The 22,307-nt window shown below is 27.9% G+C and overlaps 1 protein-coding gene across 1 annotated transcript in view; it reads left to right on the top strand.

Annotated features, from left to right (window-relative positions):
• LOC129969667 (potassium voltage-gated channel subfamily H member 1-like) overlaps positions 1-22,307 on the top strand; it is a 431,779-nt gene that overhangs the window by 331,051 nt on the left and 78,421 nt on the right. Inside the window, exons 10-11 of the mRNA XM_056084324.1 lie at positions 1,351-1,434; positions 17,778-17,874. Of these exons, the coding sequence (XP_055940299.1) occupies positions 1,351-1,434; positions 17,778-17,874 (181 nt within the window). The remainder of the gene's footprint in view (positions 1-1,350; positions 1,435-17,777; positions 17,875-22,307) is intronic.

Consider the following 22,307-nt stretch of genomic DNA (forward strand, 5'->3'; position numbering starts at 1 on the left):
ATTTTTTTTCTTGATAAACTAAAATGCTCTATTTTTTGAGCAAATGCCAGCTTAAAAATATCTAATGAAAAAGAAGTTCGATTAAGGATTAGGAATTTCATGTTTTCATACATACTTCTAAATTTATCACTAAAGCTAACTATTTAATCAAAGATTATCTCAATTGAAAGTTAAATGCTTCAACAATTTAAAAAGAAAACACAATGAAATAATCACCGAAATGCAGTGAAAGATGTCAACATATCAGTTCTTAAATTTTGAGGGTATTTGTAAATGAAAAGCGAAAAAGATGAAATGAATTTTAATTCATAATTTTAGAATTCGATAAAATATCGAAATTTCAATAGTGTTGTATTAAAGATCACTCCATAATAAATCGGAAAACGAAAGGAAAGCTATTTTGAGGGGGAAAAATCATGCTAGAGAAAAATCTTATTGACTCTAATTCACAAAAAATAATTTAATTTCCTTTATATTTTCTATTATATGTAATAAATGTCTGAAATATTATTGAATATTCTTTTACTTGTTAAAAAAATATAAATGTGATAGGTTTAATCACATTTGGAATTAGTTGACCGTTTTTTTTATTTACGAAATATAATGATAATTGACACTTGCGAATTATAATTCAATAAAGCAAACGATAAAAATAGTATGAAACTGAAGTGAAATATTTGTTTCACCGATTGATATTGTTAATTGTAATGATCACAAAAAGAAGACAAATAATTCTATTTCAGTCCATAATAATTCATTTAATTATTCTTTTTTCAATGATTCTTTTACCACTCTACTGATGTAACAAAAGAATAAATTGAAAAATAATAGGAATAAAGTTTATCTCTATAAAAAATATTTTATTTTTAAACTGAATATTCTAATTCGCGAAAATATACAAACAGATGTATAGTTTGTTTTAGGACTGAATTTCATTATTGTATTTCCTTATTAATAGCGATTATATTCTTTTTTTTTAAATTAAATAATGGTTAATCATATTCTTATGAATAATTTTCTATCACTTTCATTAAAGACGTGACACTCGAAACGTGTTATCAAAGCAAAGTTGCAAAAGTTTTGCCTCTATTTTTAACAAAAAAAAAATTTAATAAAAAGATTTCATCTAATCTGATTTGGTCTAATAAACGAAATGGAGTATCTTCTAAATAAAAAAAAAAAAAACGAAATGGTGTATCATTTTTTCCAAACTAATAAATGAATAGTATTTTTAATTTCAATAAAAAATAAGTTTTGGGATTAGTCTCTTGGAAAAAAAACTAAAAAATTTGAATTATAAATGTTTCAAATTTCCAGATTTAACTTATCTTAATTTCTTTATTATTTCAGTGATAAAGGCCAAGTTCTGACTCACATGAGAGCTGGAGATTTCTTTGGCGAGATTGGTATTCTCAATTTGGATGGATTCAACAGGTAATTTGATGGCAATATCTCTCTAATGGTCAATTAAGCTAAAGCTCATTACCTCGTATAAGCTCATACAGCAATTATCATAAGTCTAAAATGTAATATCCAATATAAAATTAACTGATGTATAGACAGAAAATAATTTAAAAAATTAATAGCTATTTAATCATTATAAAAAGACATTTTACTTCTGCTAAAAAATGAGAATAGAATGGAATTTAACTTGATACAATTAAAATTCTCAGCAAATACTTTTTCACTTTCTAACTATCGTTTGCATCCTTTTTCAAAATGGTAATGTGAAAATGAAAAATAATTGTTTGGAGCGACAGAAAAGAATTAAATATATTTTGAAATGGGAAATACACAATATTTAAATTTACATGATATTCCAAAGAAAAACAAGTAATATATGAAAAAAAAATCAATTCTTACTTTGCTCAACAATTTTTTTTTATTTCAATTACTTTTTATTAAATAATTACAATGAATATAAATATTTATATACATATGATCGAATTACAATGTATATCAATATCTTATGTTACTTATTAAAATTTTTAGCTTGGCGACTCTATTTAAAGTATTAAAAATTAATTTAATTTAATTAATGAATTAATATTTGAAATTAGATAATGAGTGAAGAATTACGTCAAGTAATACATAAAAATTGACCTATTTATTTTCTTATATTATTTATGTATATCTTATATTATTTATGATCAGGTGTCGCGTCAGTAATCTTAGAGCTTGGCGACAAACTTGGTAATACGGCGACATATTTGGCGACTTTTTCGACCAAATGGAAATTACTGGAAAAAATTAATTAATTAATTAATATTTGCTGTATTAATTAAAAAAACTGTATTAACATCAAGTGTCATCCACTACAAGTTTTAAAAAATGTATTTGAACTTGAGTGGACGAATACAAAGTATTTTATTAACGATTGAAAATTTGAACAAGATATATAAATATATATAGGGAGAGTTTGAACTAATAATAGGAATTGAATAAGCTACTGGAATTAACAATAAATTTTTATTATTATCTTTCTTTTTTGTTCTAAAAATATTAATAAGTAAATACAAAAACTTTGCAAGAATATTATGAAAATGTGTGATTAAAAAAATATTTTTATTAGTATATTATATTAAAGTTTATGTAACAATAACTAACTGACCTATCAAAAATATAATATCTGACTATAATTATAATCCTGTATTAAAAGGATTCTTATCCAGCTTCAATACTCAAATCATTGACAATGTAACAGAACCGGAGAGGGGGTAATATCTAATATTAACAAAATGAGGCCCGATTTCCTCACAATGCCCAGTTTGAATTTCAACTTTCCACTCACCGTACTATTAGTATTATTTATTTGTTAGGGGAGAATTAGTCAATTTATCTTTGCTATTACAATATTTATAAATTAAATTGCTTAAACTATATTTCGGTATGTATGAACGTTTATAATACGTAAACGTGAGATAAATAAAAAATAAATAATTTACATTTTCCACGATGTTATTAAAATAAGTAAATTGTCTCCCCAAAGCTTTCACGCATATTCTCTAATATAGGTGTTATCCCAGAAGACGCTTTGTATGATACAGGCATATAATAATTATAAAATATTTACCTTTGGCGTGAATACTGCAATTGTACTGGATCTATCGTATAATCCTTGGCGAGTTGTTTGGCGAATATTCCCTGGCATGTGGTTAATAGTATCCGAAAATCGAATTTGCATTTAGACGCGTTTTTGCCAGCCGATTGGAACAAAAATTTGACACAGAACTTCAATGGTAATCACAAAATTCCATACCAAATTTCATATATTTAAGCCATAGAGTCTGTGAGACATCACGTTTATATATTTCTAAAAATACAAACTGACAGACAGTCAATTCCTAGTTGAATATGGCTTAAAATTTAACAGGTGTCTTCTCTATAGATGGTAATTCTGTATATGGAACTTTATCTAGCTAGCACTCATTGCTTTGTAATTACCATGTTATATTCTAACAACCGGACAAACAGACTTCCTATAAAATGTTTTAGCTCGAGATTTGATAGAAATTTAGAAATTTGACACAAAGACTGTATACCAAATTTCAACTATCTAGCTTTAAATGTTTTTGAGTTATTTTTGTCACAGAGGAACCAACGGACATTTTCCAAAAATGTGTTTTTCGAATTCAGGGAAGATCTAAAACGTGGAGTTCGTGGTCAAAATCTCGAGTTCGAATTTTTTGACAATTACTATACTTTCTTTATACTACGTGTACGAGAAAGTAAAAATTAACAAAATACTTGAATAATTAAATTAATTAAATAAAAAATGAGCTGAAATGCAGAACTAAATTAACTAGTTAATTGAAAGAGAAATCTCATTATACTGACTGTCTAAGCGCTTAAAATCCGCCGCTACCTACACGCGCTCAATAAAGAGATGCACTGTCATCACAAAAAAAAGTTTCAGATTTCTTAGATTAGGAATCAAATGGATACCATGTTTCCAGTGAAGAAGTATATTAGGTGAGACGCAACCATTCTAAGATTACTTTTAGAAAGATTACCTCCCATTTCATCCAAAAAAAATGAAACTGAATTGTTGCCATCAAAAGTCTCAATCAGACGGAAAGTTTTTGATCAAAATATATGGAGCTTCATTTCAAAAGACAGAAATAAGCCCCTATTCTTAAGAGGGACTAAAAATAACTTATGCATTCTCGCATTTCGGATCTCCCGTGCCTCGTCTAAGTAAGAAGATACTTACGAAGAATCCATAAATGATTCCTCCTACACAATTCTCATTATTTTTATGAAGAGTGAAAGATGACTTTTAGCGAGAACATAGAAAGCGAAGATAATGGATTAAAGAAGTCAATTTGGTGATGCATGTTAAGCACTCTTTCTATTTAGATCATCATTACATTTTATTCATTTCAAATTTTAGTTATTAATAACTTTTTAAAATGTCGAGTGTCATTACACTAGCCAGATTTAAAAATACGCAGTCATAAAAAAGGGGGAAATGTAATGACATCAAAAACGTTTCGTAAAATAATTTTTTTTTTTGCTTTTTTATCTTTTTTATTATAATATTTTTACTTTCTCTTATACGAAGTATAAGAGATTATATCTATCTCCACGTTCTTCCCTGAGTTCGAAAAACACATTTTAGAAAAATGTCCGTCTGTCTGTGACAAAGATAACTCAAAATGCTTTGAACTAGAACGATGAAATTTGACATATTGTGCTTACTCCAAATTTATAAACTTCTATCAAATTTTGGGTCAAACTCTTGCCCTGCCAGACAAACAAAAAATCTCTGTCCGTCTGTCCATTCTTTTCTTTACTTTCCATGGGTCATTCCCCTCATGTCTTCGCCGTTTTAATCTGATCCCAAAGGCATTCTACCCTTGCGGAAATCTTGATGCCACTCCTATCCACTACGCAACACAATGTATCCTGACTTTTTCTTTCCCCATGACCAAGCCAACATCTGAACTAGAACAAGTTTGGTTTCGTAGTGTTGTCTTTTCCCAAGGATCCAGGATGGAAATTCAGAGAATGATTCCTCATCTCGAAGTAAATCAAGATCTGTTTTAGATTTAAAGAACACTATTACCAAGAGTAGAAATATACACATATATTTATTATCATGTGAGAATATGATGTTGTTTTGGTTAGGGGGTTTGAAGCTCGAAATTGCATAGGCAATGAATAAAGCATAAATGGCAATTTCCATCATCATCTTTTAATCGCATATATTTGTTTTACCTGCTTTTACCAGTATTGCTTTATTATTACGTATGCTTCTTTGACAGCAGATGCGTTTTTAAAAAGTTGACGTAGAACAATGACATCATAGCTGTTATTTCATCTCAAAATGGGTCGAGCTACAAAACTTTGTTTGCCAGCTAGAAAAAGTGAAAGCTTTAAAAAATTATCATTATATATATAATATACATACAGAGAAATCAAGAAATAACAGGATGTATTTGGAGTTCTGTAGCGTGTTATGTACTGGACAAAATATAACAAAATTTGACCACCATACACATTAAAGTATGCGGTTTCGATTTATGAAGAAAAAAATTAGTACCAAAAAACGCCGATAGGGGAAATCCTGCCGCTGCAAGCGTATAATATGTGGAGAAAGAATACACAATCTCATTTTTACTGCATGAATTGCTTTGAATCGAGACAAAAAAAAAGAATATGGAGAAGAATAATTTTTTTTATCTGATTTTTTTTCATTTCAATATATTTGACTAAAGATAACTGATTTTGTTTGAAGTGAAAATTAAGCTATTTGTATTATTTCAAAAAATATGAATTACAGTTTTTTGTTGTTGTTAATTTCTGCAAATATATGTCATTATATATCGTTTGTGGTTAGGAATTCTCAATGTCTTTAATTTTCATAGCATCATAGAAATAAAATAAAGCTAAGAAATTATATTATATAGTAATTTAAAAAATCCAAAATCCATGGGATGGGCGTACTATTAAAAAAAAAGTCCAACAAGTTCAGTAAGGATGAAGACATTCTACACGACAGCGAATTCATAATAGCAAATCACAGACGACACATGCAGAAAACAGTACTTGCAGTAAACAGCAGTATACCAGAGAAAAACAGTAATAAATTACTGTAACAGCACAAAGCGCTCAGAGGTACTTCGCTCAACTACTTTTTATAATCTCCGTAACAGGGCATATAATGTTCTAGATCAAACATAGGAACTAACATTCTAATGAAACTACCTCTAAGATTCTCGAATATTCTGGATTCTTAATTTTCGTCGCCAAGTTTATCACCAATGCTGGATTTCATTGATTCGGCATTCGTTGAGTAATCGTTACTACATCTGTAAAACTGCCTTCTTTACCAGGAAACTTGCTGCACGGGGAAGCAATATAAAATTCTATAATATCTACCTATATCACTTTATACTGTGTTGTAACTTTGCTTCCTATCTTATGCGCAATGGATTCAAAAATTGTTGGTCCCCTTTTACCAAGCCAAATGCCTTACAATCATAATTAGCACACAGATTAGTAAGAATTAGCTTTTCATTGCACTTATACATTATACACACGAGACACACGAGGAAATAATATTCTTTCCAAATATTACTGTTTTTAGCCACAGAAAATAATTATATATTAACGTAAATTATTTATTTATTTAAATTCTAAAATCATACATGCTTGCTTTACTTTTATAGAATTAATTAATGTAATTTTATAAAATTGCTTGTTGGCGGTTGATGTTACAGCAATTGAAATATTTCACCAGATCACTTTTTGTCCAGAGATTAAACCATTAACGTCCAGAGATTAATCCATTAACGTCCAATGTAAGAGAGACTACTTATATTACTAGACAAAACGCATTTCAGTGTTTTATTTTATTTTTTTTTCCAACCGAATGTCAGTTTCTAAACTGTTTAAAAAATTTCAAATGGTATTAATTTTTCATATTTCTAAGTCAAAATGCCATCATTTTGATTTTTCTTTTTTGGAAGTAATGCAAGAAATTCGAAAAGATTTTTTTTTTTAATTTTTCTATTATATATTTTTTTTAAACCATTAACATACATATACAGAAATTTTGTTAAAGAATTTTTACTTATTTTTTTATTATGAAATTAAAATTTCTTTCTACCGATTGCCGAATTATAAAAAAAAAATAAGCGAAATACTTTCTTTATACTTTGCAACAGCAGCGGTCATACATGATAGTTAAAGTTGCCCCGGTAATTCAGTTCTTTTTGTCACATAACTTTAACGTCCAATTCAATATTTTACGTATGTAAATTCATAAACAATTTGATTCAATCCGTTTTTAAACTTCCTATCGATTGGGAAAACACAGAGTGAAAAGATATGGCTGCCTTCGTAAAATAAAAAACCTTCTGGAAATACTGACTCATTTGAAGGAAACTTCCAGCAGTATCGAATTTCTAAAGCTATATAAACGCAGTAATAAAGCGCATGTGTTTCAGTTACACGGTTTATGATGGGAGCGGCTGTTGTCCAATACAAGATCCAAAACTGTTGGAAGCCTGTCTTTTGTTTTTCAATGAGCAAAAACATTTTTGAGAGCCTCAAATTTCAAAATAAATAAAAATAATTAATGCTTGTAAAAACACATTACAAAACTCATTTTAAAAAGTATTGTTTTTGTATGTATAACATTTGTGAAAGTGTATACTTTTTAAACTTATCTTTTAGTGGTTCTTTTTTTATTGTTCTGCTGCAGTTGCGTGGCATTTTTATAAAAGGGAGTAAGAGGGTTAAAAAAATAAGATAAAGAAAATTTATTTTGATATTCTTTCTGTTCTTAAATAAAACTATAAATTGTTCATCGCCATTGCTTTTCCTTAATGTACCTACATCAAGCCAAAAATCTTATTTCTTAGCTACTGACATCAGTTACTAGCTAATTCACCGATAATATTAATTGTGATTAATTTCTAATTTTTCTGATTTCAAAGTGGAATTTTTAAATGTCAAATTGTAATAGACATTAGAATCGTATCATTTTGATTGCTGAACATTTTTTTTTTGTAAATAAATCTTTCTAAAGGACTTATGTTCCATAGCATTAAATGCTGTTAAATGCGTAACATAATACAATTTTAGGAAATTAGTGAAACTCAGAAAAGAATATCTATGAAAAATAAATTGATATTATTTGAATGATAATTTTTTGTAAATTTCAAAACGATCTAAAATTTTTTGTGCTACAATATTTTAAGGAAAGTTTCCCTACAAACACCAAAATCTAGTTGAATGTTTAATTAATTTTTTTAAAAAAAATGCTTTGAGCTGGAAATAACATTGAGTGCTGTCTATCCAAAATAATATTTGCGTCAGATTTGGTGGTTATAGGTTCGCATACTATTTGTAAATTATATCATTCGACTTTCATGCTATGACATGCAGTTCTTGGATCTAAAGGGGCTGAATTTGAGTAGATGTTAATTAAGAAAAAGTTGCTAAAAATTTTAATTAAATTTTTAATTTAAAATCTAGCGAATTTTTACATTTTTCTTTAGCGGTTTCTGAGACACTTTCTAAAATATTAGGAATCAAAAACAATTTTATATAATTTTAAAATTTGTAAAAGCAAGCTTTTCAGTAATATTAATTTCATTTCTCTACAATTTCTTTCTATAATTTCATTAAATTTGTAGATATATTTTTAATTGTAAAATTATAATATTTTTCATTGTTTTATATACTGAATCTATAATCGTGCTAATTATAAAAATATTAATGGCATTTTTGTATGCATATTATCGCTGTTACATAAATGAATAAAGTTTAAAAATAAAATGCAGGTTGGCAAGTGGTCAGTAGGCGGATGCTGTGATGTTTTCGATTAGATACTCGTATTTCATTAAAATTTTTAATACCTTGCATATTTCAATATGTATTCCATGTCTTAATAAATAATTTGAAAGAAAATTCCATTGGATATAGAAAAACCGTATTAGATGAATAATATTTCAAAATTCAGAAAGATAATAACTTGAATTTAAACTAAATACACCCAACATTAAACTTTTTTTAATTAAAGGAATAATAAATATATCGACAATATATATTATTTTTTCTTTTACCACAAAATAATTCGTTACTTTTTTTGCGAAATTTATTTCATTTAACCTGTATTTAAAAAACATGTTAAGCATAGAAGTAAAAACAAAGTGCAAACGTATACATCTTGAATATGTCATTTTATAGAACTTCTGTTAAAAGATTAAAAAGTTTGGTAATTTAAGGCAAAAAAAAAAGCGACATAGATAAAGAATTTTCTCCAAGCCAAAGGAACTGCCTTCAAGAGAAACAAATCTCAAGTTTCTTTCAAAATTAAAATTAAAATAAAAAAATGTCGCTTTTCTTCTTACAAATATCCCGTCGATTTTTATCTTTGGCATTTTTATTACGGTGTCACATTTGACAGAAAAAATTTCGCAACCTCTTTTACTTTTATTTTAAATGAGGAACATGTAATGAAAAATGAAAAGAAACCTGATAACATTTTTAGAATTTCGAAAAGCTACGCTTCCTTCCATAAAATTCTATTGCAGAAGAAAATGTATTTTATACACGCGAATAATGAAAAAAATCGAGAGAAAAAAAAGTCGTTTGGTCTTCTTTTTACTTTTACGTTAAAAAGAAATGTCTTTTAATCGAAAACCATCCCACCATTGATAAGAATAGAGTGAAGACATGATCAGAAGAAAAACTGTTCTAAAAAGAGAATAAGAACCAGCCAACGGAGAAAATGTGGTGAAAGTACTACAGCAAGAAAAATATTAATTTAAAGCCGGAATAAATCTCCCATCACAAAAGAAAAAGTCAAGTAAGCAGAGAAAATGATATCCGTTTACTTCTTCACATGTTCTCGTTAATAATAAAATAAAACATGCTTTCAATTTCCTAGTTTTTAAATTATTTGGTAGTTTATTTATTTCGATAACAAAAGATCCATTTTCTGAAAAACATATGGATAAAAAAACAGTTTGTTGTTTGTCAGTATTTCAAATCAATAAAAATATGTCGAAGAAAAATTTAAGGCATGTTGCTACGTTAAGGATGAATCTTTTGAAAAACATTCGAAAACTGTTATATTTTTGTATATTTGCATAAAAATATTGAATATATGAAACTGAAACATACCTGTTAAGTGCCAAAAGTTTTTTAATTGGAAAAAAGGGGTATTTTTTCGATAAAAAGTATAGAACAAAAATCTTTTAGTTTAGAGGTTTATCAAATCATTTGCTTAAAATTTTGTTTAACGCTTTATAGGGCCATTTTTTTCTTGTCATATTATGTTAAAATATTTTTAGGCTTGAAATTAGAATAAGAAAAGGGATTCGTTTAGCTTATTAGATAAATTTAATTTAATCAATTAATTAATTTGGTTAATTAATAATTAAGTAACAAATCAAGACGCATCATTTTGTCTGAGATAAAGAACTGAAGCATCTAAATTTCTGACTTACTAAAAAAATGTGTCAGAACTTAGGCCAACCTACATAATTTCATACAAAGATTGATAAATTTGGTGGGAAGCATACTTCCCACGGCCTTAGAAAAGGTTAAGGAATAGATTACTTAGTACCTGAATTAGAAAATAAGTGATATTTCTATCCATTCTTTAACTATTGGAGTTCGACTGATAAATAACACAGAATTTTCAATATTTTTCTCTTTGAGAAGCACTAAAAGAACCATAAAATATTTCTAAATGAATAGATTAGTTATTCAGTTCAGGTACTTCAGGACATATTGTGAAATTATTATACCAAATTTATCAAAAAAAGTATGCATTCCATTTTAATTTATGAAGTTTTTCACAAGAAAATTCTATCATGTTCTATACTTGAGAAAATAGCATTTGAAGAGGTAAAATAGCTTTAAAAAGTATTTAAATGCAAATATAAAAATCAGTGTAACTTCTCCAAAAAAATAGACTTAGATGCCAAATCCTAACTGTTTTATAAAAGAATCTATTCAAACATTAAGAATATTAAATTTTTAAAAATTCAGAGTCCAGCAAAACATTTACTTTTCAACGTAGTCATCTTGTAAAATTAGATGCTAAATATGTGTTTCACATAGCTGGGTTAATTTTTGAAACTTTTTATTCATTCAAGAAATATGTATTGTGTCCTTCCAAATTTTTCTCTGTCATATTCTGTAATCACGCGATCCTATTTCGAATTCATAAAATATAAATAATACACTATGTAAATAAAATATTTCGCTAGTAATAATTAAACCTGTTACACTGAAGTCTACTTTCATTTGTTGATAGTTTTAATTATAATAAAAATAAACTATGTGCTTAGACAGGCTAAAAGTTAGATAATTAACGATCAATGCATTAAGTAGTCATTTATAATGATAAACCTTTTGATATATAAATCAATTAAAAATAACTGCTCATCCTTAGTAATTATTCTTAGCATTTAGTAAAATAATATGATGATGAAATTAATTCGATTCCGTGAATCAATATGTGATATTTTTTTTTTGAAAGTCTACTTTCTCCTGTTTATCTCTAGCTAATTTTAAACTCTAAATCAATTCAGTGGTATATTAAGAATCCTATCAATTATCGCACCAAAAAATAAAAAAAAAATTGATTTTATACTTCTATGAAAAGATCAAACACCAATATTAAAGAAAAACAATTTTTGTCAAACTCTCGCGTCAAAAATTTCAGTATACAAATATCCGAAAATACTAAATATCCGAAGATGACCAAATAACGAACCAAATTTAAAATAAATCTTCCAGTCGAAAATATTTCACGATACCATAAATAGTATAATCTTTAAGAGGACAGTGGATTCTATTAAACACTTGGGAATTGGTCAGTTATGGTTATGAAATTTTTTATGCATATGTATTAAAATATAAATACGTCAAATTTCTTAAATAAATTAAAAAGAAATATATTATTTTTAAAAAATTATATATAAGGTTATTTCGAATCCTGTCGACTAAGTAATATGTAACATATTTTGGTTGAAGCAGAATGCAGGTTCGAAGCAGTGAAGAGACTTTGTAGTTTTAATTTCGTTTTATTCTATTCTGAGTGGCAGGCAGGATTTTTTACAAGAAGGCGCAGAGCGGCACAAAAGTAAAAGTAAGAAAAAAGCAAAAAGAGACGAACAAATGATCACTAGTCTTATATAAGATAGGATTTCTGGCCACGCGCCAATATACGTGGTGACCTTTGACCTCTGATAAGGGCAACGGAAGTATCACTTTCATTTGATACGTAGTACTGATGGCGCATTATTTTTACAAAGGGATTAATTAAACCAAAAGTGGAATTGGATCACGGAATAAGAGAATATTTTAGAATGAAGTTATGATGAGCTAAATTAAGATAAAATCTTGGAAATTAATTAAATTGAAATTAGAATATCATTACATATATATATATATTATTATTATTATTATTATTACATATATTATTAACCAATGTAAATTTATTGTAATGTAATTACCCAATGTAAATTTATTTAGAACAAAACTACATATGATTTTGTAATCCCACTACAATGATAATTCTTTAGAAATTTTTTTATACATACTTAACTGAATTTTCATAGGAATTTTATGTTTTTCTAAATTAAAATTGACTTTTAATTATCTGAAAAAACTCGAAACATAAAATGCATACCCCATTTTCTTTTAATGTTTGACCGAAATCTTTATTATAAATTTTATTTATTCTTCAAAAATTAAAACACTTGGAACATTTCAAATATATTTAAATCTATTTATAATATCATTTTGGAGAAAAGTCATTAAGATATATTTTTCCTCTTAACCCTTCAAACATTTATTTTATTTAACAGTATATTTTATAACACTATTTTAGTTGAATATACAGTGCGCGAAAAAAGTATAAGGACAACATGTAATTGCATGAAAATATGCTTTATTTCCATTTCACCTAAATGAACTTTTTATATTTCTTATTTCTGCTGCATAATTTTGTGATAACACTTATACCACATAAAAAACATAATTTAGCTTCAAAATATTGATTTTACAAAATTTAACATTAAAGGAAATACGGAAAAAATTATAAGGACATGTTGTAAAATACTTAAAAAATGTTTCAATAATCAAGAAAACTACCTTTTTTTCAATCACTTGAATAAGCCGAGAGGTCATAGATCTTGAAAGATCTTTTAAAATATCCACAGATATTTTTTCCCAAGCGTCTTTGATAGCGACGACAAGATCTTGTGTACATTGATACTGTGTGCCGTTTTTATAAACTTCTCGGGCTAGAAGTCCCCATAAATTTTCGATTGGATTAAGATCGGGACTTCTCGCCGGCCAATCAAGTAAATTTACAGAATTAGCTTCAAACCAGAGTTTTGCACTCGTAGAAACGTGTATCGAAGCATTATCCTGCTGAAAAATATAGTCCCCTGAAGTAATTAGTGGCGCTAAAGGTAATAAACTTTCTTCTAACATATCAACATACCTGTCCGAATTCATTTTACGGTTGATAAATACAATTGGAGTGGTTCCATTTGCCGCAAAAGCGCCCCATACCATAACCGAGCCACCACCATATTGACGCCTGGAAAACACTTCCTTGGTCTTTCGCAGATCATACCAAAAGTAACGAAAACCATCAGGTCCATCAAGATTGTACTTTTTTTCGTCCGAAAAAATTACATCAGCCCACTTTTGACCAAGAGAAATGTATTTTTTTTCAAAGTAAACTCTTCTTCTCTTATGATGATTTGTAAGAGGGGGGTGTGACACTAATTTCCCATAAGAAACTTAAGGATGTTTACTCAAAACATTTTGAACAGTCCTTGTTGAGCATGCGAAACTCAAATTTTGTCTAACTTCATTTGCGGTTTCTCTTTTCTCGCAAGCTCTCCTTACAATCATTCTTTTTTGTCGACGAATGAGAATTTCTGGTCTCCCAGTTCGCTTTTTCATACCATACATCCCAGGATTTTTTTTAAAAATTATAAACCATCGTTTTAGATCTCTTGATTCTTTTTGAAATTTCCTATCCACTTAATCCACATTCTCGAAAAGCAATAATTTTTCCTTTTTCAGAGTCAGAAAGTTGAGTTTCTTTGGGCATCGTTTAAAAATTCACACTGAAAGTCGCCGAATGGGAAATTCTTTTTGCAAATGAATCTTTTAACTCGAAATTGTCATTTTATGCTTTCAAATATGCAAATTTTTAAATAATTACTGGAGAAAAAACCAATGTCCTTATACTTTTTTCCGTTTTCATTTAGGTTTAAAAATTAAAATTAAAATTTTAGTAGATTGAAAATTGAAAATTTTAATTACTTTACGCATAAAATATTTTAGTTTTACTTCTATTTTTGCTGCAAAAATTTGCATACGATTCTGTAAACAAGGCTTCTAGATTTGGCGATTTTTCGCGTGTCCTTATAATTTTTTCGGTGACTGTAAACGTATATTTTCGTGATGAATCGATAAAAATAAAATTGCACGTTTTCGTCCATTTTGCTTATTTCTCTAAACAAAAAAAAAATATCTATTACTTTTCATAAAGCTATTTTGAATTACTTAGAGCACAGAAGATCGATACATTAAAAACTACATGTATCGTCGAATATTCACTATTGAATTTCCCCTATAAAGATTAAAAGCGTGGCAATTTGAGATAAGAAAAGATGGGAATCCGGAATTTCCTGGAAGCCAAAGGGTCTCAAGTTTCCAACAAAATGAGAATCGAAGGAAAGAGACGTCATTTTTCTTCGCCAAATCTCTCGTCGATTTTATTTCTGGCTCTTTTATTGCGGTGTCTTGTTTGACAGAAAAAAAAAAATCTCGCAATCTCTCTCTCTCTCTTACTCTTTTTCATCACCCTAGAAGGGAAACATGAGAAGAAGAATAAAAAAAGAAAATTCGATAACATTCTAAATTTCGAAGAGTTACACTTCCTTCCTTAAAATTCTATTTAACTAAAAAAAAAGCAAAAATGTGTTACATTCGTACGAAACAATTTTTTTAAAAAAAAATTCCGAACAAATAATCGTTTGCTCTTTTTCTTATTTCTCGTCTGCTAAAAAGATATATCTTTTAATCGAAATCCATTCCACCAACTCGATAAGAATGGTGTGAAGACATGACTAGAAGACTGAAAAACGGTTTTGTAAAAGAAATAGAAACCCGCCAACGGGAAAATGTGAAAGCAACACAGCAAGAAAATATTAATTTAAAGCCGGATGAAGTCTTATAAAAGAAAAAAAATCCACTCAAAAAAAATTTCGAACAGTAGCTTACTTCCTAATGACTTTTCTGATGGACAATCAAAAAAAATATATAAAAATGTTTTCCTTTTTATTTTCGATAAAAAAAAAAGTTATTTTATTTGGATAATAATCGTTAAATAAAAATGAAAAAGAAAGCTTTATTGATATTGGTTGTTAAAAGACGTTTTTTGAAAATCTATTTTATGAAGAAGCGCTTCGAGTATTTAAAGTAATAAATATTGTCATACATGAAAGATCGAAGCCTCATTTTCAAATTCTTCGCACATTTAGAAAATATTTCATTGGTATTTTGCACATTTTTGGGACTTTCAAATCTTTGTGCTAATTTCTTGTTACATAATTTGATTCCAAATTTGGAATATCAAGTATGCTTGAATCTTCTTTTTCCTTATAAATCAATCCTTGAAACAGAAAACTTTGAACTACAGTTAACCTTTAAAATTTGTTACTAATCGTTGAAATTTTTTCTTTTGTGCAAAAAAATTTCATTTAGAAGAAATAAAATCAGCGAAAGTGGCATCCTCGACAATCTCTCATCCTGCTCAAATAAAAATGATATTCCCTTTCATCCGGCATAGCATTTGTGGACCTGAAGTGCTCAGATTTTTATTTTAAAAGTTTCTCAAATCAGCAGTTTCTGCTTCTTAATGTAGTGAAGAAAACGGAGTATGAATATTGTAAGCTCTTTTTACGATAGATAAAGAAAAGGTTGGCATGGAACAAAATTTTTATTGCTAAGATCAAATCCATTTCATTTAAGTTGCTACGTTTTTAAGTTTAAGTTATGTATTGACCGAGAGACAGTGAGTCCCTTGACGTCTGTAATTAAATTGTTCTAAATTTTGTACGTTTAGCTCTTACTATAGCTCTTTGTAGTTATGGTGTTCACTTCCATTCTGTCAGACAGACAGACAAACTTGATCTAAATGAATTTTGCTCAAAATTTCATACAAGAAAATCTATGTACTTTTACAAATCTGTGATGTTGTTTCCCAACACGGTTAGTTCAATCACTGGAAAGATCATTGGATGCTGCTATGATGTCGAATCAGTGATCCTAAAGCTTGTCTATGAATTTGACAACTTTGGCGACAAAATAGATAATACTAGAATCTTCCAAACTTTTGGCGATATAGCCAATAGGAACCGAGATATTCCTGCTTGTTACAAAACCTTCTCTGCCCGGCTCCAGGAACTATAAAATCCCGACAGTCTAAGCTGCAGAGAATCGTGGAAAGAGTTGATCAAAAGGTTTAGAGTCGCATAGCGAGTAAATAGCGAATAGTTGTATTCGTCCAGCGAAGAGCAAACGTTGAGTGGAGCTCAAGCGTTTGCTGAATTGAGCTATATACCGGGTTCTGGATTTTATTGTGGAAGCAGCATCGAATCGTGTGTTAAGTAGTCATTCGTGTAGAAGTGAGGCAGCAGTTGGATACAGCTAAAGCGAGGAAATAGTGAAGAATTGCAGGCGTTTGGAGAGACAGTAAAGAGTAGCTACGAAGATTCCCTTCTTCTGCTAAAATCTGTCTGGCCGCTTTGTGTGCTGTGGTTGTTATTGCTATCGATTGCTACTTGTGGGCTATTGTTTGTTGTAATGTGCTGCTGTGTTTTGCTTGTGTACGTCACGGCTGTGCATTTGCTGTCTGCATATTCTTGTCTCCGTGTTAATAAAAGTCTTCGTTTGTTACTGAGGCTTGTTGATTGTGTTTCTTCATCGACAAACAAATCGAAAGAGCTCCGAATTCATAACAATACCAAGTTTCATCCGTTTAATTCAAAGCATTGTTCAGTTGTACAGAATATAAATGAACATATTTTCTTCTTACAAATCAAAACTGCCTTTAAGAAAATAAGGAGTTTGATACCTAAAATTATTCGGATTTCAGTATTTTCTATTTGAGAACAAGCTTATTATGCTGGATGTTAAAATTGTTTTTGTGTAAGAAAGTGGTGAGAAATTCATTATTAATATATTTAATTATTTATTTTACTTTATTTGCGGTTATGCATTAATGCAAATGATTTTTTGTAGTTTATTTTTTATATCATATAATATATTAAGAACTTTTATTTGTTAATCGTTATCATCTGATTTAATTTTCAAGCTATTAGATAATCGTTCTCAGTAAGTTTCTGAAATTATGAATGGCATTAATAATTCTATAATTAAAATAATATTATTAAGTATTATTCGAAAATGTTTTGTTTCAAGAATTGTGGGAAATCGGGTGTATTTGTTACATTTTTAAGAAAATGAAGAAAGTTTCGTTATGAGTTCATTCTATATTTAAAAAGATGATACATTTATATTATTTTCGAATCAGTTTTTTATACTATTTGAAATTTTCTTATTATTTCATTCTTACAATTATTTGAAATTTTCAAATAGTTGGAAGAATGAAATAGTTTCATATTATTTTTAAACATCAACAAGAATATTGAACTTGCGTCCAGTGATTTTAAAAGCGAAGTTAAGCATTTTTTTTTTATTTTTTTTTTATTTTACAGGCGTACAGCAGACGTGCGATCCGTGGGATATTCCGAACTGTTCAGCCTATCGCGAGAGGATGTACTCTCGGCCATGAAGGATTATCCGGAAGCGGAAGTGAGTTTCCTAAACATGTCTATAAAAATATCATCTGTATATATAATCGTAAACTGTTATCTGCAACGCTGGGGGGAGTTAACAATATCCCCGTTCTTTTGATCTGCGTCATTATTAGATGAAAAATATCAACTTCTGCTTCGGGGTCTTGAAACTGAGGCAGATATTTTTTAATGTTTCATCGATTGATTTGTCGGTGTGCGAAAAGTCTAAATATGAATGAATAACAAGGGTCGATGAACTTAAGTCTGTAATTTTTGGTTGTATGACTTTTGCGTACAATACACTTTGCGTACGAATCATAAAACTGTCAATCAATAGTCTTGTTTACAATGCGGTTGTGTTACTGATAAGGGTCAGTTCTAGAAGGTTACAACATCTCAAACGTTATCTAAAAATGTCATATTTGGTGAGAGTTAGCCTGATGTTTGACACAATTTCGAATACTTAACGATACGTTCATTAATATAATTTCATGCGTTTTAATACTATAGGAATAATTTCCACTTTGCTTTTTATGAAAGATGGATTGCTTTTCAATGTATTTATTTAAAAATGTAAGATAAAAACATTGAGGAATGATATTTCTGCTCATATAAATAGTGTACCCACTTCGAAATAATAATCATTTCTTCTGGATATTAGATATAAATGCATTACTTTACATAAATATAACGTTTTGTATTAAACGAAAGAGTTTGCGTTTCATTAATTTTTTATTTATTTCTTCTTCATTCCTTTATTTAATTCAATAATTTCGAACATTAAAATATGTTATTTAAATATAGGCACTTAAAAAAGTTGTTTCTTAAATTTAAAGTACAATTAAATGAGGTTAGTGGTATTGGAATGATTTGTAAGGAGGGGAAAACTTGAAAAAGCAATTCTTGAAATGCCGTAAGTAGTAAGAAAAGCTTCCAATTACGGATGTAAAGTTTCCATGCTATATCAATTTTTAAAAAATCAGTTTCCAGTGTAGAAAGCCATTACAAATTAAAAATTTTCTGTTTGTCATCGTAGATATAATTTAAATATTGTTACATTTTTTTAATCTGTACTCTGATAAAGATAAATTATTTGTTCATTGTATGACCTTGCATTTTGTATATGAAATATTGTAAGTATACGGTGCATAAAATAAGCAACTTACTAAATCAGAAATTTATTAATATTTTGCTAACTGATCATTTGTCTCTGCGAAAATTTGTAGGAGATATTAGCTGAATTCAAATTTAATTTTTTTCTAGTTGCACTATTTATTAAACCATAATTCAAATCTACTGTTAAAAAATAAAATAGAATTAAGAAAAATGATTTTTACATTAATATATATGGTATACGTTCTTCAGAAACTAATTTTATGGAAGATCGTTCTTATATGTACAATAAATCATTAAAAATAGTTTTGAATGAAGTTCTGGTAATACACTCTTCAACAATATACATCTACACCTTAATTGAAATGTTTACTGATTAGCAATGCGTTTTTTCCATATTTTAATCAATGTAATTATTTCTTATTTCAGAAGAATTCATGGCCGTTTTAAACCTTCCAGGGGCCCTGAGATAATGCAAATCTCAAAGCCCTTTTTCACTCCAAATTTTTTAATTGATTTTAATTTAATTTTTATTCAGCAATTTTAAGTAGTAAATTTTGAAAACTGAAGTCGCAATATTATGTCCCTTTCTAAAAAGTCCATTTCAATATTGTACAAATAAAAAAAGTGCACAGTCAAAACGTAAAATTAATTTTAAGCAAAATATCGAAAACAAAAGACAACTTTCTATAACACTCTAAACAATATTGTAAAAGGAAGAAATATATTTTTTTTAAACTGTAAAGCTCCAAATTTTTTAGAATTATAAAACAGCATAACGAATATCTTGTAAATGGTAATTAGGAATATTACTAGAATAAAGTTCCAAAATTAATTTAATAAATACTTGATTATGACTTGAATAAATTGACTGCAAGGCCGTCTGTCATAAATGAAAGTATAAAACTAAATACCTTTCTACAACTACTAAAAATTATCAAGAGTTGAGGGTATTTTTCTTTGTTGCTTTTTTTGACTAATCACTCTTTGTTAAGATTTGTCATTTAATCAGACTCGCCATATTTAAATACTTCTTCATCCAATTAGAATATTATGTTAACTTACCTGCATATGCATTTTCCGATTAATAATTATCATAAGTATTCTTTATAAGCTTCTTGTGCATTCTACTTTCAAAATTTACATCATCAATGGAAAAATAAGAAAATACAGCGTTTCAAAATTATCTAAATTTGTAACAATGTCACAAAAGATAAAAGAAATCACACTAAGAATATTTTAAAATAATATTCAATACATTGCGATATTATAAAAATCAAATAAATAGTAAATTCGTCAAAAGTTTAAAAAATACTTTCTTACGTATTATTATTCCATTTTCAGTTGTAATGTTCTATTAAAATATCCCGAATTTTATTTTTAATTCATAAAATGAAATAAGGACTGATTTAGGAACTTAAATAACAAAATAACTGATAACATACGCGCGCGCGCACACACACACACACACAAAAGAGGGGGGAGGGGAGGGAATGGAAAAAATTGACTTTAAACACGGAAGAATATACTTTAAATTTCACAGGTATCTCCAAATTTTTCGTTTAAAATTATTCAAAAATTAAACTGTGGAATATTCAGACTTTAATCTAGAAGTTTTAATTAACAAAATAAGATTTTCTTTCAAGAATAAAAGTGAATGTATATATATGCGTCTATCAATCTATTTAAAATATCGACCATTGGACGTAGAGATACTAAATTTAACACACGTATATTTGGGAGAAAGAAATATGCAATTCAGTGCATTTAAAAATATTAATACAAAAAAATAATGTTATCTCTAATATAAATTATCTTAAAATTTTTAAAAAAACATTCATTTTATTGGTTTATCAGTCTTTGCGTATTTTTATTCTGTAAAAAGAATACAGATCTTAGATAGCATGTATGTTTTATAGTCAAGATCTTCCGTTTATATTTACGTATGAAAAGATAAAGTTTTCATATAAACGAGAATACTAGATTTTTAAATATAAGATAAGATGTATTTTTATAACTATATCAGGCTTATTAAGTTATTTATTTCATGTGTATATGAATTATTTCTTTGATTACCAGATTTATCAAAAGCTTTGAACAGATTTAATTTCAAATGTTAAATTCTCTTATTGACTTGTGTGTTATTAATTAGCTGAAATGAACATTTAAATAATCCACTTATCTTAAAACAATTGGAATCGCTTGTGATGGTAATAGTTAAGTTCGGGTGTTTCTGTTTCAGATTTTCTTTTAAACTTTATTGATTTTCATTTGAGAACTATATTTAGCATACTTTGACTGTGAATGAATAATGCGGAGAATTGATATGATTTGCAAATAAAAACTATTTTTTATTGAAAATTTTTAGAAAGTTATCACGGAAAAAAATCAATATTTCTCTTAATTTTTGATTAATTAAAATTATAATTAAAAATTCAAAAAATCACTTTCCTACCATCCAAAGTATATATTTGCCAAATTTGATAAGCATACGACCTGGTATGTACAGAACCAGTATATATACATAGAGACAAAAGTTTTTTCTTTGTGTTTAAGTATCAAAATTTAGTTAAAATATCAATACATTTTCTCGCCAAATACTTTTGCCAACAGAAAATATATGTTTTAGCAGACCTAGACTAATCACTCCCTACCCCCTTTTTTCAAAGAGCTACGCATGATTTATTAGCCTTTTATGATCCGTACACAAATGGTTGTACGCATTTGACCCACTACCGTAATTTTTATTTCATATTATTTGTTATTTATTATATTGTTGTAAAATGTCTTTAAATTATTTTTTGAAATTTATTAAAGTTAGAGAAATAGATGTTTTGAAATAAAATGAATGTCACTCTAAAATAATTTGTTTAAATTTAAGGTGGATTAAAAATACTTTTTGTGCATGATTTGATCATAAGTGATGGTTTAAAAACTTATAATCTTTAAGCCCTCATTTCACTACCTGTAAAACCAATCGCAGAAGCTTCTTAACCGCTTAGTGAACTTCTGGTGAAATTAATAGTGATTTCATTAAAAGAGAATTGTATGATAAATTGGTTGGTTATTTTTAAGTGAATTTTTTTTTTAATTTTATGAGTTAATATCACATTTAAAATTTGAGTCATGGTAAAATAATTCAAATGTACTGAATTTCAATAAAAAAATTAATTTAATAAAATGTATTTCTAAAAATACACTTTTATTAGTATATGAAAAATATTTGTAACAGTTTAATTAATTACTGCTTTATTTTTTTATTTTTTTTTTGTAATTCATTATTAAAAATATTGTGGAAACTTGCAATCAATTTCTTTTAGAATTTGCATCCAGGTG

The sequence above is a fragment of the Argiope bruennichi genome, chromosome 5, assembly GCF_947563725.1.
Source record: "Argiope bruennichi chromosome 5, qqArgBrue1.1, whole genome shotgun sequence".
NCBI lineage: Eukaryota > Metazoa > Arthropoda > Arachnida > Araneae > Araneidae > Argiope > Argiope bruennichi.